We start from the raw sequence: 18,799 nt of genomic DNA, 5'->3' as shown, positions 1-18,799 counted from the left end.
AGAAGGGGAGGGCAGATAGGAGTACTGGAGGCGGGTAAATGTTGGCTCTTGGGAGGTGGGGCCAAAAATGCGTGTCTCGGTAATGGACGCCGAATTTACTCGCATCGCCCTGCTGCCTTATTTCCATTTTGTCTTCGCTCTGGCTTGCCTCTACAACGAAGCTTTGCTTGCAAGCGACGTAAACGTCGACAACTATAACTCGATGGAATTGCTGAATTTATCGTTCTTCTGGGTAAAGTGTGGCTTTAAAATCCATAGGTCTATACGCAATCAAGGGTTGATTTAATCACCATAAATAGAATTATACAAATGTGGGCATTGAAAAAATCATTAGTAAAAGAATATCTTCAAAAGAATGTTCATCGTCTGGGTTGGACTCACGAAAATGAGACATATTTGTTTTAACGAAATCAGCGACGAAACATTTATTTACCATCACAAACAGCCGGCAAAAGAAAAAGACCTGTGTGGTCGTCGAGTGAATTGCTTTATTTTAGCTCGGTTCATTTCGACATGTATACAGTACGTTGGGCGAACCCGACAAGTCATGCTTCTTTGTTTCACTAGCGAAATGGCACCAGCCACAGTCCCAGAACATACGGCGTACACTCGCCCTGTTTGGGTGGATCAAAGTTGCAGCAAAAATGGTGCGCAGCAAGGGGGATTCATATAGCTTTAGCCGACCAATCGCTCGACCATCTGGCGTCCATCTATCCGTTTTCGAGACTTCTATTGGTTTCCTTGCGCGGCACACGCCCACGCCCTGGCAGAAAACAGCCATTTCTATTGGCTAAAAGGATACATCACGTTACCTGCTCCTCCCTTCAAATAGAAGGAACGACCGACAGGCCCCTTTTTGGCCCTTATAAACAGGCTGGCCATGGTTCCATCTACAGCTGGCCGTGGTCCGGACTCGCAGTCCCCACTGTGTTCTGCTCAATCCACTTCATACTTAAGGAATGAGGCTGATCGCTTTTCTAAATATATATTGTAGATGTTGAACACATGACACGGTTTACTGGAACCTACAACATTCACGTATATACTGAATCTCAAGAATGCATCACAGCAGACTGGATGATTCACCGGGTTTTGGTTGGGAATGAGCTTTTTTCCAAGTTTTCGGTCGTTCCATTTTCTTTTTTTATTTCTTTTTTACTGCTTTCATTTATACGGTGCGTTTAAGCGTCAGGACGAATTTATACTTGATCAAAAAGGCTAGCAAATCTGTATGTGACGACAGGATGATATGGGTGTCACTCTTTGTTTGTGATAAGACGTTATAAGAAGCTAATAAGATATCTTGCACATAATTACAGGTAAATAAGATTGTAAACTAAAGGTCTTGAGAAGGCTAACCATAAGGCTTCTATTTTCGGAGAACAGGCCGAAAAAAGTTGTGATGTGGGTGACCCTCAATAATAATCTTCCTTCGTGTATCTACTACCTGTGCATGTATCAGCTAACGAATCGATAAAAAATAGAGAAGTTTAAGCCAACATAGATCAACAAACACGCGCGACATCATGCGGTTAGAAAAGAAGATAGGATAAACTGGTTTATGCAGCATGCAGATAAATTTTGACAACACTATACTGGATAAGCAATAGCCCTTTTTTACCAGCAGCAGTTGGCACTAGCTTACGAAACGGGGTAGCCTAAGCGATTATTGAGCACGAGGACTGGTCTGAAGAAGAATGGAAAAACAAGCGATTATTACCAAAACTGATGATGCTAAAGCTGATGTAGGGAAGGGTCGGGCTATTTGGTTGACTACCATTTTTTTATTTTCTTCTCTCGTTTCTTGAATTTTTCATATTTCGACATCCGAAAAGATGTAAAAGAAAGTTCAGATAACCAGCTTTCTCGTGCTATTTTTTAATTTGATCTATGTTAAAGAATTCATATCGAAAGAAACGTTCAAAAAGCTAAAAAAAAATGTTTCTAGGCTTCATGACTTCTCTAACGGGGTAAGTTGGCAGTGGTAGCCTAGTGGGGTAAGTATGTATTTCAAATGGGAATTTCAGTCAAATGTTGATGTTGTAAACAAACTAGAATAACATTGCAATAAAGGAAAATTCTATAGTTATTTCAGAGTGGGAAACTCAGAAATAAGTTCTGATAGATTACATAAAGATTAATCGCCTCAAATGGAAAATAAAAAAAAAAATATACCTAGTTAACCTCCATGTATCAACTTGCCCCAACCTAGGGTGTATTAAAATAACAATATTTATTACTCATTTATAATTGATTAAAACAAATTCTTTGTTACAGTTCAATAGAGGACACAATTTTCTATAATATTCATATTTTTTTAAATTATATGCATACCAATTAAAGATATAATAGATAAATACCAAGCACGCAACTATTGTGGATTTGACGAAAATATTTTCGAAATTTCTCTTTACTCAACTTTTTGTGATAAAGCTCTAAAATTTTACACAAATGCACACGATATATAAACACCTTTGACCAAAAGTTATTTCAATTAAATGTCTTGGATACAATTCTTCTAAATTAAGAATTGTCTATCTTGCCTTCCTGCCAACTAGCCCCACTCTCCCCTACAGTTATGCGTCAAATGCCAATATCTTTAATCCCCATGCAAACCATTTCGCGGACTACACAAATAAATACTTTGCTGTAATAGCATAGTAATAATAGCCTATAGACTAACGACAGGTTTAATAGCTATACATAATTCCTTAGACTATACACGAGAGAAGGAATGTGTTGGAATTGTGCATATAGTATCTATACACAAGTGGTTGGTTCTGGTCCGTACCTTTAAAAAAAATTGAGTTGTGTTTTTTTTTTTTTTTATAATAAAAACGTTTATCAATTAAAGGAAACGGGGAAGGATCTGCTTATCTTACCCCTCTCGTTAGTCACGGCCTGACATCCAACAAAATTCATTAACGCCAACAGGTCGCTAAAAAGATAATATATATCTTCGACTCTCTCTGCAGGTTGCTCTATTTATCTGTTAGCTATGAATTATTTAAATTATCAAAAAATATTTGATACCCATTTCGACGGTGCTCCAGTCATATCCAGCAGTCATGTTATTTATACGGCATAATGTTAACGTAGTCTATGATTTTTCTTTCCGCAGAAACAATTAATCTGATGATCTGGATATTATTATAAATTTGCTGAACAAAACAGTAGGCTAGTTCAATTTTTAATAAAGGCCGTTACAGTCTATACAGTATTGAGTTCGGAGTGGGAGGAGGTTTAGTTTTCTATTTACACTTATTTAAGTCCAAATCTTCTATAGCTTGTCATAAATCGTGTGATGTCACGCAACCATCTAATTGATATATGGCGAGAAAAAACTTTAACTGACTGACGGGACAGACTGAAGTTGAGTGATAATTATAGACCTGAGATATTGTATGTGTAATGTCCAACCAAGTATATACGCAAAATTTAGCCTGAAGCATGAGAAACTGGAACCCATAAGTTTTTCTTGGTTCGTTGTTGGTTTTATGACACCTCTTTACCAAATACAATAAGAGCTTCTTATACCGGGATGTTACGTCAGTGTGAATATCACACGACATACTTACCCTAGAAGCGACAAAAGAAAGTCCGATTAGCATGCGACTGTCATTTACTCAATGGCAGCATGAACTCCGTTCGCTTTAGTTATAGAACGGGAAAACTGCTGTCGTCCATCCATCACACTATTGCTCTTTTGCCCCATGTTTTACGGTTCTAGGCGAAAATCTACTCAACTATATTCTTGGCACCTTCTTATTACCAGAGATTTTTTTCCCATATACATAGTTGTTTTTCAAAATTGTTCTGTAGGTGCCTGCCGGTGACTGCACCTTTTGCTGTGCACAGATTTGTTCAATTCCAAACCGTAATTGAGGATTTAAATCGGGGCGTTCATTCTTCGTTGGTATTAAACACAAGGATGTTGCATGACGTGGTGAAATGAAAATTATGTATTACTCCTGGCTTTAATACAACATGCTATAGAAATACAAAAGCTTTTCTGGTTTTGCAAACGAATAACTAAATTGGTCTTTTGGATTTATCGATGTGCCTGAAGGACTTGCACGCTTTATTATTAGTTTTGCACATCTTCTTCATATCTGCACAACGTTTGACTGTGATTTTGATGTTTCAAATAGTTTTTGAAGTTAAAATTTTACTCGCACTACAATCATTATGAGATAGCTCTTTTTTTAAAGACCTATAGATGCGCCATTCTTGATTTCCTACCTATAGGATAAGCGAAAGGTAATTTTTAACTTTGCCGTTTCATTTCTTTTGTAGAATCTATACGTAATTATCGTGTATATAACTGAACAAGAACACCGACCTCAGTGAGTTGATTAGCCTTTTTGTCTTTTAGCCTCTTATTGTTACACTCTCTGTTTGTTAATTGGTGTGGTAGCCTGAGGTCTTCTATGAATGCCTGGCATTGGTAGGTGGCCAGGAAACAGGATGACGAATAAGCAAGGTGGGTCTTTCTGACACCTCCAGGGCAGGAAAGGAACAAAACATTTCCTTGTTTAAGACGGTCGTGTCAATTCGGCAAGGCGTTGTGAACATGATTGTGACAAATATGTCATAGAAACATGTTAGACAACTGCACTATGCTAGACCCCTATACCTGTTACTTGTTCATTCGAATTTATGCTCCCGTTGTAAGTTAACTGGAAATCTACCTGACAATTTTTTAAATGTTATCCTAAAACAGGTATCTTCTCAATAAAGTTTGTGCTTCTGTAACCTGGTCCCTCTGCCTTAATTTCCCCGAACTTCAATTATTCATACATTTGTTGCCGGTAGATGTCTGTAAATTGGTAAGTTTTATCACGAACGACCGATACTAGATGGCTCTAGTTGGCGTGGCGATGAAGTATACAACACGACTAGCCGATTTAACTGAAATGAGAGTGCCCCTCAAGAGCCATATAATTAGCAAAGGATTAATTGGGGCAAACTTACTTGATAGGTAAAACCTGACGGTTGCTAAGTTTAATGTTCAGAAAAAATTAAAAAATTACCAGTCACAAATGGCCTACGTCGAGAAAAAGAACATTTTAATTTTACAGCTCCGATAGTTTGCCTTCGCATTCTATATAGCTACTTTAACGATTGAAAAGCGGCTTATTATGTTTGTATGGAAAGGTGAGGACAGGAACTAATGAATTAATGAACAATCCCTTTGTACGAAGTTTCTCCTCAATGTTATATCATGGCGTATCATGGCTTGAAAAAGAAAGGGATAGCGCTTGGGTACTTTCTTTATATCGCAAAAAGCTATTCTTCCATATCGCTCATCCCAGATTACTCATCAGTCAATCTCTTTTTATCTTAACTTTTTTTTTCCCCCTGTACAAAAAAAAAAAAAAAAGTCCTCTCCAGTTATCGACTGCCAGACACACTTCTTTCTCCCAACCTCTACACATCGTGAGGTCTGCATATAAGTAAAAATATTGATTTAACTTGCGACAAAAATCGGGTTTAAAAGGCAACGTGAAAGCGTATCGAACGGCGATGTCGACGACTTTTAGGCCCCATTTTTCAGGTGAACGAACAATTTTTTGATCAAAAATGTTGCAGACGATACCACGAAACCAGCAAGTTATACATACGAGAGTTTTCACTGGAATACGCTTCGTTGCTCGGTGATGTTCGTGTGATCATTTGTGTTCGATTCGCGTTTTCCAGTAAATTATTTTTGCGTTTTCTCATGTGCAGGCCGATAGGATATCAGCTCCAGGGTTACTGTCATCCTTTATCAAATATTTCGGGTTTATTTTTATGTTCAATCTTCCCGAAGGCTTGCCAATATCACAGGCTCTTTTCCTAAAAAAGAAAATAAACGATGCACGTATATATTCTTAGTGTTCGATTTGGTGTCAGTCTTCTTTCGGGACTATCACTCGACATTGAAAGCGAGCGTAGCGATTGGTTCTTGTCTCAATCTTTTTTTATTCCCGAAAAGAAAAAAAAAAAGAAAAACCAGGGAGTGAATACTGTATTTTCAGCATAGGTTTTTCCATCGACACGCACAATTCGAACCAAGGAGCTTCTGGCCACTCAAGCGAATAGGCATGGTGCACACTTGGACGAATCCGCATAACGTTGAGAACTTCGTTCAAGTGGCATACATTTGGTCGCTCTTATCAGACCACTTATTTTTTTTTGCCGCGTTTTTACAAAACGCGTGATGAAATATATTCCTGTCTTGGCAATTGCTTGGCTTTGTCAACTCCGATTGTTATTCTTTTTTGCGGGCTCTTGAAATGCCGTGGTATGCGTCAAGGGAACATTTTTGGTCCCCTCGTTACACGTATGCCATAGTGTGCCAAATATGCTGCATGCACTTACTTTGTTGCTGTTAGCATTATCCCAAGTGAACCAGTTGTGTAATTATGAGAAACTGTAATGCTTACCCAACTACCATGCTTGCCCCTCCCGCTACGACTGGTTACTATGCTGCTGCACCGGCGTCGTACCCAGTCACTACTTCGCGTGCTCCCACACCTATGACAAGCTATGCCGCTCCGGCAGCTCCTTCGTATCCAACTCCAGCTCCACAAGCTCACCCAACTATGCCAATCTATGCCACCCCAGCAACTCCATCCTATCCAGCCACTATCCCAAGCACACCGGCTGCTATCCCAAGCTATGTTGCTCCGGCAACTTCATCCTATCAAGCTTCTACACCACAGGCTCCCGCAGCTGTGCCCAGCTATGCTGGCCCAACACCTCCATCCTATCCGGCCACTACCCTACGTGCTCCCGCAGCTATGCCAATCTATGCCGCTCCAGCACCTCCATCCTATCCAGCCACTATCCCGAGCGCACCGGCCGCTATGCCAAGCTATGTTACTCCGGCGACTCTGTCCTATTTAGCTCCTACTCCGCAAGCTCCCGCAGCTATGCCGCTCCAGCACCTCCATCCTATCCAGCCACTACTCCGCGTGCTCCGCCTCCAATGCCAAGCTATGCCGTTCCAGCACCACCCGAGCACCACCATCCTATCCAGCCACTACCCCGCGTGCTCCAGTAGCAATGCCAAGCTATTCCGCTCCAGCACCGCCATCCTATCCAGCCACTACCCCGCGGGCTTCGGCTCTTATGCCAAGCTATGCCTCTCCAGAGCCACCATCCTATCCAGCAACTACTCCCTCGTGCTCCCTCACAACCCAGGCAAAAAAGTACTAGATTGCACTACAATAAAATGATAATGTAGCCAAGTAAACTATCATTTTACTGTAGTGAACGCAGTAAAATAAAAGTAAGACTAAGTGGGCGTATTTTTTTCTTTGTTTCAATATCAGTATTAGTAACACACACTACTGTTTCACTAGTGACCACTACACGTTTACTTGGACACACTTTGTTTTCAGTAGTGTTCACTGTATATTTACTGACACAAACTGCTGTTTCACTATAGTAGGCACTAGTAATTGCTGTTTCACTAAATTGGGCATTAATGCCACTATATTCTTACTGAGACCAGTGTTGCCGTGATCGAAATCAATTTTTGATCGAGATCAAAATCAAACTCAAAAATTGATCTTGCGATCAACTCATTTTACGATGAGTTTGATCGCGATCAAACTCAAAATTTTTGATCCAACTCAAACTCAATTTTGCAATCAACATTTCTGACTGCACGCCATCTACTGATAGGAAAAACAATTAAGTGCCAAGAAATTGAAGTCATAGACTAGTGAAAGTGTCAACTGTAAAGTCATTCGAGTATCGAGTGTCACCCGATCAAGGTTTTTTGAAAAGTAATTCAAATTAGTTTAATAAGTTTAGTTACCCTGTAATCATTACATTATCAATTTCGTAATTGAAGCAGTCTAAGAATTACTATGTCGGAGGCGGATGATGATTGCGATTTTGATGAGAATGCAGATCCAAACACGAGTCATGTTTCACAAAGGCGACAAAGCAATACTAGGTAACAAGTTCTCATCTAACCATTACATTATTTGTGTTTGATTTACTTTTTATTTGTATTTGTAGCACCAGTTCTAATCCTGTAAAGAAATTAGCTATACCTGATGAATTCTTCACATGGGTAGGAGACGTGCCTGGCAAAAATGCCAGTGTATATCGGTGTCTACATCCAGGCTGCGTCCCAAAAAAGAAAAAGGATGGTTCTGATAAATCACTTGTGGTGTATCATAATTCTCGACACAATGCAAAAAGGCATTTCTTGGTGGGTGTTTTTTTTATTGATATGATAATTTAAAAAATACATGTAACTTTTTTTTTTCTTTAGACGATACAACGTCACACTACCATCATCAGCTGCAGTGGAGAGACTTTTCAGTCAAGGGGGACTAATTTTTACACCCAAAAGACTTCAGTTAACTGACAAGCACTTCGAAATGTTATTATTCCTAAAGGTCAATAACAACATGTCAAATAAGTGGTAAACTCAGACGAGTGAAAAATTCATTCACGTTTATTTTCTTGTTTCATTTAATGTTTAAATAAGAAAAGAAAATAAAACAGAAGTTTAAAGAATAAATTATTGTTTCTTGTTCGCTTTTGTCAATAAAATCTTGAATCTTGATGACAACATGTATTTTGGAAACATAGTTTATTTTTGTATTTTAATTTTCTGATATGATAGTAGAGTATGTACTACACTAGCCTACCAGTGAAATTTCTTTTTCAATTTTACAATCTACTTCCCGCGTTTGTCAGACAACTGGACGAGATATACATGAGTTTGTTATATTAACCGCTAGATGGCGCAAATTGTGAGAAAAATGATTTTGAGTTTGATCGCAAAAATTTTGATCGAGATCAAACTCAATTGTTTGAGTTTGATCGCAAGATCAACTCATCGTCTTTTGAGTTTAATCGCGATCAAACTCAAAAAATTGATCGGACGGCAAGACTGACTGAGACTCACATTGTTTTTACTGATTGCCACTGTACAGTATGTTGCAGAAAAACGTGTTTCGTAAGGCCCAAAGTATTTTTTTATGTTTTTTTCCTCTGTATTGGCGCTAGGTGGCTTGCAAGGCTTATCTTGAAATTGATGCTTTCCGCAGTCTTCCGCAGATTGCCACATCTCATAATGATAGCAGAGCAGAGCCGCACTAGCAGACAACTGTACCGGTAAGTTGAAACTGGAAACGTCAAACGGGGAGTTCGGAAACGAGAACGACAGCGTACAGACGTAAAAAAGTGCTCCCGCTTAGATAAAAAAAAAAAAAACCGCGTATCCTTTCAACCCATCCCCCAAAAGTCAAAACCCCGTCCCCCACCAGTGACGCCTCCCAAGCCCATCATGGCGTCGATCAACACTGAATCAAAGTTAACACCGATATTTATGAAGAGAGACGATGGTATATCGTTTAAACAAATGAAGACTGTGGAAATAACTCAAATAATTCAGGAACTAGAATCGGAACTAGGTTTATTCGACAAAGGAGGTGTGACTTTAGCTACAGGAGGAGACCTATTCATAAGGCCAATCACAAAAGTACAACAGATGAAGCTTTTAAAGGTAAATCATGTCCTAAACGATACAGTAATGGTTACCTGCACACAGCCAAGATCGGCAAACAACTCTCGGGTCACCATCCACCAAGTCCCTACAGGAGATACAGACGACGAAATCTATCTAACCCTCAAACAACAGGGCTACAAAGTCAACTCGGTATACCGATTCAAGATAGATAGAGGCTCAGGAAAAATACCTACAACCACGGTTGCTATTGAATTCGAAGGCTGCGCTCCAAAGGAAATTCTTCTAAATGGAATTTCATTTTCACCGAGACCCTACATCCCAGGCCCACCAAGATGTACAAAAAAATGCCAACGGCTAGGTCACACCAGCAACAATTGTAGAGACGAAGTAAGATGCAACAATTGCGGTGGTAAACACGAGGATATGCCTAACTGTACAGCGCCAGCTCGTTGCATAAACTGCGAAGGTAATCACCCAGCAAGTTCGTCAAGCTGCCCCAAGTTCCTGCGAATGAAAATAGCAATCAGAACAAAGCCTTCAGAGATATCAGAAAAGGGTACAACTCACCACTCCCATCAATCATGCAACCTAACCTACAGCCAGGCACTGCGTGGAAATGCCAGTTCATCAGCAATCGACCCTGAAACAGAAATCATAAATGGAAAGATTGAAGCGATACAAACAGAACTGAAGCAAATCAGAGCTGAGCTCTGCAAAGTCAAAGCACTGGAGGGAAAAGTGGCAAGCATAGACTTAACAGTTCGAAAAGTCGAAAGCTCACTTAACACCCTAGAAACCGGACAACTGGCCTCCAACCTGAAACTAGACAAAATATGCCTCCTATTAACAAAACTTCTCCCAAACTTGGACGAAGAAGAGATGGATATAGAACAGCCGGTAGAAAAACCCTCGAAAGGTACTTCAAATGTAGGATCCGGATTGAAAACACCTTCCACTATGACAAGACTAGCCCCAACTAAGAACCAAAATAATGAAGGCCTAGATCCAGCATCCAAGAAACCGAAAAGCAGCTTAGATCCAAAAACCACAACAAGAAAATGATTAATCTAATCCAATACAATGCAAGAAGCCTCACAAAATCTAATTTAGTTGAATTCAAAGCCCATCTGCACACATACAAACCACACATAGTCGCCATTTCCGAAACCTTCTGGAAAGACTCATTCACTGTCAAATTCAATCAATACTACGTAGTCAATAAAAACCGACAGACTCAAGCAGGAGGAGGAGTCGCTATTCTAATCCACAAAACCATCCAATTCAAAATGCTCCAGATACCGGACTTACATACAATAGAAGCAATAGGAGTCTCAATCGCAACTGAAAACAAAGGCCGAAAACAAATGCTACACATCATCTCACTCTACGTACCAAACGGCCAGCTATGCGACGGAGACGAGCTAGCACAACTATACAGTACAGACAAAAATAACATCATCCTATGTGGCGACTTCAACGCCAGACACAAGGATTGGGAGACCAATTGTCTCCACCCAAACCGTAGTGGAAGAATGGTAGCCGACTTACTTGAAAAAGAAAACAACCTTCTATTAGCAACTCCACCAAACCTAGGCACAAGACAATGCCCCAAAACACTCAAATACACTACAATAGACCTCGCACTCATGTCCCCACACCTAGCAGCCACAGCAGAAATATCAAGAGGACCCTACATTGGCAGCGACCACTTCCCAATCCATGTAAAATTAAAAACCATACCATCACAATCCTTTAGCCGACCCCCTAGCTGGAACTTCAATATAGCAGACTGGAAAAACTGGAACGAAAGTTTAAGAAAAACCATAGACTCAACTGATTTCTTCAAAACAGGGGACCCTTCTCAAAAATATAAAATCTTCTACAACGCCCTAATTACAGCGAACCAAAACAACAACATTAAGATAAAAAAATTCACCAAGGACATGAAGGCAGAACCATCAAGGGCCTGGTGGAACGTCGAATGCAAAAAGGCGGTAGCCCAATCACGCAAGGCAAGAAACGCATGCGACCCTAAAAGAGGGGGAATCAACTGTGAAACCAATAGAGCCGCATGGAGAGAAAAAGAAAGGAAAAAAAAGGAAACTATCATCAAAGCCAAAAAGACGCACTCAATATACACATCAAAGACCTGGACCCCAGAAGCTCCCCCCAAAAAACCTGGAACTTCACAAAAGCATGGATAAAAGGTGCACCCGCACCAGACCTAAGTTCCTCACCGCTAAGGGATCCAAAAACAGGCCAGCAAACCACTGACCTCAAAGAAAAAGCAAATATACTGGCGCACCAATACGACCACAGCTACGGAATCACCCCAGACAACCCTAGACTGGAAGAATTTATCAAAAGACAAATGACCTCAAACGAACCAAACGAATTAAATTCCAAGATCACTGATCAAGGAGCTCAAATATGGACTTAGCAATCTAAAAAGCAACGCAATGGGCCAGGACAAAGTACACAATATGATGATGAAAAATCTCTCCTACGACAACAAGAAACGCCTTCTACATCTACTAAACAACATGCTACAAACAGCCCACGTACCCCATGACTGGAAGACAGCAGAGTTGCCGCGATCGATTGCTGATCGAGATCGATTGCGATCGATCGATCCGTTTTTGCTGATCGTGAACGATAGATCATCAACGCCCAAGATCGAGATCGAGATCGAGATCGAAAATGAATTGATCAATTTCGATCAGCGTTCACAGCGCCATCTAGGAGTCAGTAATACAACTTCTTCCATTTATCTAGGAAGAAGCCATGCCGCCTCTCAGTCAGTCACAAGTCGTCTGTTACAGTCAGGAACAGTTCAGAGTTCACGAATTTCACCCTTTCAGGCTTTTCATTCCTTTGGTTAATTTACTTGTTTCTTTGATTATGGTTGAGGCCGAAGCCGAAGCCATACCGTCATCGAGTAAAGATGTCGATGTCGAAGTGTAAGTAAATCACTTTTAATTTTGGTGAAATAGTTAACATTCAACAAAAATTTTTTGTAGTGTCCATGTGGAATCAAGTCAAACTCCCAGTTCTGGAAATAAGAGTCAAGCTCGAGCTAAAGCATCACCAAAAAAAAAATTGAGGATCCCTTCATTGTTTCTCCTAATTTTTTTATTTTTTTCGTCCAACTATTATAGTATTAAAAAGACAAAAAAAAAAAAAAAAAAAAAAAAAAGTTAAAAGGGAAAAGAGCCAGTGGAAAAATGAAACATTTTCACACAATTTAAAAAAAAATTATTTGCTACTCCCTTCTTTAAATTCTGTTATATAATTTTTAATTTAAAAAAAAAAATTTTTTTTTTTTTTTTTTTTTTTTTTTCCCTTTTTTTTGTTGGTGGGTGGTCGTTTATTATAGCTCCACCCTTGTGAACACGTGTTTTTACTTCTGTTTAGTAACAACCCTGGCCATAAAAAAAAAACAACGAATTGAGATTTTCCCCTTTTCTATGTCCATTTACCAAAATAAATATTGAATTTTTAAAACACTTTTAAAAAACTAAACACCACCTTAAACTAAAGAAAACCCTATGAACTTTTAAAAAATATATATAGTATTTGTAAAAAAAAACTAAACGTCCTAAAAAATTTTTGACGAATCTTTAAATATCCTAAAATCTACAAGCTAATAATTTCAAACAAAAAGTAATGGAAAATTACACATTATTTAAGATACTATATTTATTTCTACATTTTAAAACAAATTGTAACAAATTTTAGCACAGTCCCCATACAAATGTTTACTCGGATGTCCTTCAACAAGAACCACTACAGTCTTCCACTCTTCATTGATGAATGCACGAAAACATATCACTGTAAGTGTGCACTCACAGCATTATTATTTTACCAAAGAAACTAGTTAGTAACTAACATTTCATTTCTTAGACTTATCATCGTGCCAGGTTAAGTGACTTCAATGCAGCCTTTGCAGCTGGTAAAAGTGCAGCCAACGATAAAACATCTCCATGTCAAAGTATGGATAAACACCTGGTTAATCTAAAGGAGTCCACGACAAATAAACAGGTCCTAACACAAGCAGATCTTGACACCAAAATAATGGTATTGGTTTATATTACATCATTATAATTTGTGAAGTCTTATGCTAACATTGTGCTTTAATTTTACAGAAAGTACTTATTAAATTACGTAAAAGTAAAGTAAAGTACAGAAATTACTTTTCCAAGAAGTAATTTTTAGTAATTTGGTTGCTTACATTCTTATTGTAACATTCATCAAAATACATTGCTGAATTGTTGAGGAGAGAAAAAAGCAAGCTTAGATTTTTAAATTTTTTTTGATCGAAAAACTGATCGATTGAACGATCGATCGATCAATTTTTGAGGCTAATCGTGATCGTGATCATCGATCACATTTTGCTGATCGAACGGCAACTCTGGAAGACAGCCACAGTTATCCCTATCAGGAAACCCGAAAAACCAGCTGACGACCCAGAATCTTATCGTCCAATCTCCCTGACCTCATGTCTAGGAAAAGTCATGGAACGAATTATCAGCAGAAGAATATCTTGGCTACTAGAAAAGAAAGGACTTAGATTAAATACGCAAGCAGGCTTCAGAAAAGGAAGGAGCACTATGGATAACATCATCGGTCTAGAGCACTACATCAGAAAAGGATTCAACAATATAAACCCTACGAACACGTATGCAGTTTTCCTAGACATATCCAAAGCATTCGACACAACATGGATCCAGGGCCTTCTCTACAAACTAAGCAAGAAAGGCATCACTGGGAAAATCCTACACTGGACAAGAAACCTACTCCGCAATAGAACTTACAATGTTAGGATCGGCAATACTACCTCGGAAGACCGTGAACTAAAAGTAGGGGTACCGCAAGGATCTCCACTCAGCCCACTGCTGTTCTCAATCATGCTGGACGACTTCCCATCTCTTCCCGAACCAGGACAAACACTACTATTTGCTGATGATATAGAATTCCACACATACGCAAAAGACGGAAGTGAAGCTGAAACTAAGTTAACACCATACCTAGACAAATGCACGGAATGGAGCAAGAAATGGAGGTTCAAATTTTCAGCCCCAAAATCTAGCCTAATCAACTTTACAAGACAAAGGAAAGATCAAACAAACCCTCTACTGTTTATAGCAGGATCAAAAATCCCGGAAGTGAGCGAAATAAAGCACTTAGGTGTGTACTTCGACAAAGGTCTACGCTGGAACAAACAAACCGAAGCCGTGATCAGCAAAACTGTGAAACTTAAAAACCTGTTCAAAATTCTAGGCAACACAAAACACGGCCCTAGCACAGCCTCACTGATCATAATGTACAAAGCTCTAGTGCGAAGTCGGATCGATTACGGCATCATGGTGTTTGGCACTTCGAGCCAAAGCAGACAGAAAAAAATAGAAGCCATTCAAAATAGCATGATGAGGATAATCCTAAACGCTCCCCAATCCACGCCAATAAAAGAAATGCTCCTAGAACTGGACCTACAACCACTATCAGTGAGGAAAACATGGCTGTCAGGTAGATACCTGATCAGAGTAGAGAAGCAACCAAACCACCCCATGTTCAAACCGTGCCAAAACCTAAGAAGAAACCCCATAAGCTGGAAGGACTTCAACACCCCTGCTCTGTACCAAGCAACTTCCCACACAATCATGGCCAACCTCAACCTATTCCAAGAAGATAAAGATCAAGGTGCTCTGCCACACACCCTTCCGCCATGGTCAAAATCACCGATTATCCTAGACTTCTTACAAATAAGCAAAACAGAAGCCCTAGCCAACCAAACAAAGGCCAAAGCACTATTCTTCGAGTACAAAACGCAAAGGCAAAATGCCACAGAGGCTTACACAGAGGGCTCACTTAATGAAGGAAAAAAACATACGACCTATGCGGCAATCCTTCCCACGCTGAACATCGAAGAAACGGGCAGTCTGGCAGAAGGGACGTCGATATTTTCAGCAGAAGCTTATGCCATCCACAGGGCCATGGAACTGGCATACAACCACACAGGTGAAATGGAGGAACTAGTCATCTTTACCGACTCCAAATCAGTAGTTGCAGCACTGGCTTACCCTGATGAAGGAAAAAATCAAGTCATCCAATCAATAACTCAAACAGCATTGAACTTAAAAAGCTCAGGAACCCAGACTAGAATCTGCTGGATCCCAAGTCACGTCGGGATTCCGGGAAATGAGAGAGCGGACTCTCTAGCATCACGCCAAAACTTGCCAGAAAAATCCCCTACTAGGGCCTACAACCCCTTAGCCACGTCAGAACAAACAGCCATATTCAAACAGTACCTAAGAAAAGCAAGCTTGGAAGAGTTAAAAAAAGGAAGCACAAAGGAAAATATTACCAGAAGAACACATACCGGACCCATAAAATGGCACCAACACAAGTCAAGAACAATCACAAGAATCCTCTTCAGGTTAAGAACGGGGCACAATAGACTAAAGGCACAACTAGCTAGGCTGATGCCTCAGCTGAGCCCAAATTGCGAAGAATGTGACGAGCCTGAGACCACCGAGCATGCCCTCCTAGACTGCCCAGCCCTGGAAATGGAAAGACTAGAAATCATAAAATACTTCTCAAACAAACATCTAAAACTGGACTTACCAACCTTGCTTGGTCTCAACCTAGACTTAAACCACAGCACCCAATACGAGATTCAGCATGGCTTGGTTAAGTACCTCAAAGATACTGGGCTTATCAACAGAATTTAAAATCTATGCAGGCCAAAACAATAACAAGCAAACAAAACAATCATCCTTACCAAAACACTCACCTGAGGCATCAATTCCAGATAAACACACCACTGAATAATCTCTAAAAAGAAGAATGAAACTCCCGGCATCCAGAAAACAAAAATGGCATCCACTACCCAAGCCACAAAACGACCAAAGACAAAGGATCAAGAAGAAGGTGGGGGCTAAAGGGCAACCCAAATGCCCGTCATCTGAAGATAGATCTGGACACCAGATGTCCTCTTCAGAGCCCCATGACGTTAAAAAAAAAAAAAAACGTCAAACGTCAAAAATCTTTGAAGTGAAAAAGTATTTGTTAAATGACAATATAGGATGTCAATACATTGTGCAGCTGTTGAAGGTGTTAAACTCTAAAATTAAAATGTAATCTAATTGTCTTTTTTTCATAGCACCTGTAGAGAACAGCAAATGTCCAAAATTTCACATGTAAGTCTTTGTTTTGTGGTAACCCGATGAGAGGAAATATCTATTTACGAGTTAAAATTGAATTTTTAATTCCCCCACCAGTTTTAAGGTATGCAATTACACATCTTAAATGTTTTTACAATCTTATTTCAATTTTTCCAGGCCATGGCTAGCCCAGCAGTAGGATTCATGTATGAAAACTTCATGCAGAGGGTAGCTGTGATGTAAACACAGCAGTGTGAGGATGTTACTTAACAGAAAAGGACTAGTCGATTGAATTAAAACTATATAAAAAGGTATTCTTTCTTACTTATTTTGATGAATAATTGTATTTTATCAAAGGTGAGACATGCCTGCTGAGATGGAAATACAGATGTTTGTATGCAGCGGCAGCTTTCACACATCCCGAACATATCTTTGAAGCTTTGTACACTCCAAGTTAACAATCGTCTACATTAAATTTCATTTTTTAAATTTCATTTGTGCTTGTGTAGTTGTAGAATGTTTTGTTTAACCAACTTATTGTGTATGACTTACTATTGATGAAATAAAATGTTTAAAAAACATGAAACCATTTGATGTAAACTAAATTTTTTATTGCTTTGAAATGTAGATTAAGTTACCAAAATATGTATTGTCGTTTGATAGCACGAACCTAGTTCGGTGAGTAAAAAGAAAAATACAACTGAAAGGTCATCGTTCTTGATTTAAAGCGTTCTTAAATGAAACATAATAAAAGAGGACAAAAACAGAAATATGAGCAAAAAGATGGCAACATAAAAAAAAATTTCTTCATTTTTCAAATTGGAGTTCACTTAAGTTTCAAAAGAACTTAAAGGCCTCTCCAATAGTGGTCAGAATTAGATTTTGCTTCCTAAAATCTTTCGATAAGGACCCATAGATCTTTTTTATTTCCTGGCTGTTTCGGATGAAGACCAATACTTTGTTCGAGATCCAACCAGACCTTTCGAAATGGCTAAGATTCTTTGAAATTTTCCGGTCACGGATCTGCCGCAATCTTATCCTTTCCGCTGATCCACTCCTGCATTGCGTCCGTGATGTGTGATGCTTTTCCGTCCATGAAGGTAACACTGTTAATCTTGAAGTCAGTAAGCTGTTCAGGACTAAATTCATCGTTGAAGACTTCAATGATCTTGCTAGGAAAGCTGTCCACTCGACAAATGGATCCTATTCTGCCAGTCGTTGAGAACCAAGCCCACACGTGAAGATAATGCTTGTTCTTGTTAACCTTACATGTGGAATTGCCAAAGTATACGTATCCGAACAGCGATTTAAATGTTGAAAGCCATCTATTGGCGGGGTTACGGGTTTTTTGTTGTTTTGTTTTTCTTAATTGATAGGTTAAACGGGGTGAGGACACGACAGGGCAAGGTTGGGAAAGTCTACACCTTGGTTTTTGTTTTCAGGACAAGTAACAGGTCAGGTCATTTTTGAAACCCTTAGGTTGTGTGTTTTTTAAGCGACAGTTAGAAATGTTGAAAACAAAACAACAAAAAACCCATAACCCTGCCAATAGATGGCTTTCAACATTTAAATCGCTGTTCGGATTTTTGTGCAGGATACTGTACCTTTAGTGCTTCGTCAATGTAACTCTAACTTAATCACTTTTTTGTACCACTCTCTGGCACAAAATTTGTAAAAATGATTGAAACACCGGGAATCGAATGGATGAAAGACGTATTATAGTACACTTTACATCACTATGGTCGATTTCTCCTTTTTGTTCAATTATATTCTCCTTTCAGGTACAAAGGGAGTGTATACTGCAATCCCGCTTCCGGATCCCGATCCAGATCCTGTTCCACTTCCAGATCCACTTACATCACATGTGATGAGATTCCACTTGATTGCCACCTTGATTGATGTTTTCCACTTGATTGTTCCACTTGACGCCACCTCTACCTCTGGCATTTGTTCAACAATTGAGCTTCATGTGCCCATCAAGTTCAATCGATAACCGAATAATTACACTTTTTAAACTTTGCTCTCTAAGAAATATGTCGGGAAAAAATTCCGAGATTACATTTCGGTACATTTTTACCGATATACTTGTCGGTTTTTCACTGATTTTACCGCCAAAATCCCTACAATATGATTTTTGAAAGACTAAGAAAAATAT

General features: G+C 39.3%; 3 protein-coding genes and 1 long non-coding RNA gene across 5 annotated transcripts; 3 read left to right on the top strand and 1 right to left on the bottom strand.

Annotated features, from left to right (window-relative positions):
* The first annotated feature begins 6,407 nt into the window (after positions 1-6,407).
* LOC116922511 (DNA-directed RNA polymerase II subunit RPB1-like) lies at positions 6,408-7,223 on the top strand. The gene has a single exon (XM_032928875.2). It carries the CDS (start codon positions 6,408-6,410, stop codon positions 7,221-7,223), a length of 816 nt encoding a protein of 271 aa, XP_032784766.2.
* A 407-nt stretch (positions 7,224-7,630) lies between these two features.
* On the top strand, positions 7,631-8,527 carry LOC116924444. 2 transcript variants are annotated; one of them, XM_045174493.1, is made up of 4 exons: positions 7,631-7,778; positions 7,850-7,951; positions 8,017-8,212; positions 8,276-8,527. In XM_045174493.1, the coding sequence occupies exons 2-4, from the start codon at positions 7,863-7,865 to the stop codon at positions 8,369-8,371; spliced, it is 381 nt and encodes a 126-aa protein (XP_045030428.1). In that variant the 5' UTR covers positions 7,631-7,778; positions 7,850-7,862; the 3' UTR covers positions 8,372-8,527. The 2 variants fall into 2 exon arrangements, with proteins under 2 accessions (XP_045030428.1, XP_032786864.1); XM_032930973.2 differs by having other exon boundaries at positions 7,634-7,778; positions 7,847-7,951.
* A 1,719-nt stretch (positions 8,528-10,246) lies between these two features.
* On the top strand, positions 10,247-11,607 carry LOC123469412 (the record flags this gene model as incomplete). The annotated part of the gene is made up of 1 exon (XM_045168381.1): positions 10,247-11,607. A coding segment is annotated over exon 1 (1,068 nt), but the record flags the coding sequence as incomplete, so codon positions are not given.
* Positions 11,608-14,173: 2,566 nt separating this feature from the next.
* Positions 14,174-16,392, bottom strand: LOC123471170. Its single transcript, XR_006645352.1, has 4 exons — positions 16,263-16,392; positions 16,106-16,189; positions 15,861-16,041; positions 14,174-15,789 (listed from the first exon to the last, which is right to left on the bottom strand). It is a non-coding gene; the product is annotated as an uncharacterized LOC123471170 (long non-coding RNA).
* Between the last annotated feature and the right edge of the window lie 2,407 nt (positions 16,393-18,799).

Source organism: Daphnia magna, linkage group LG1 (genome assembly GCF_020631705.1).
Source record: "Daphnia magna isolate NIES linkage group LG1, ASM2063170v1.1, whole genome shotgun sequence".
In the NCBI taxonomy this organism is placed as follows: Eukaryota; Metazoa; Arthropoda; class Branchiopoda; order Diplostraca; family Daphniidae; genus Daphnia; species Daphnia magna.
This window is presented reverse-complemented; position numbering and strand designations above follow the sequence as displayed.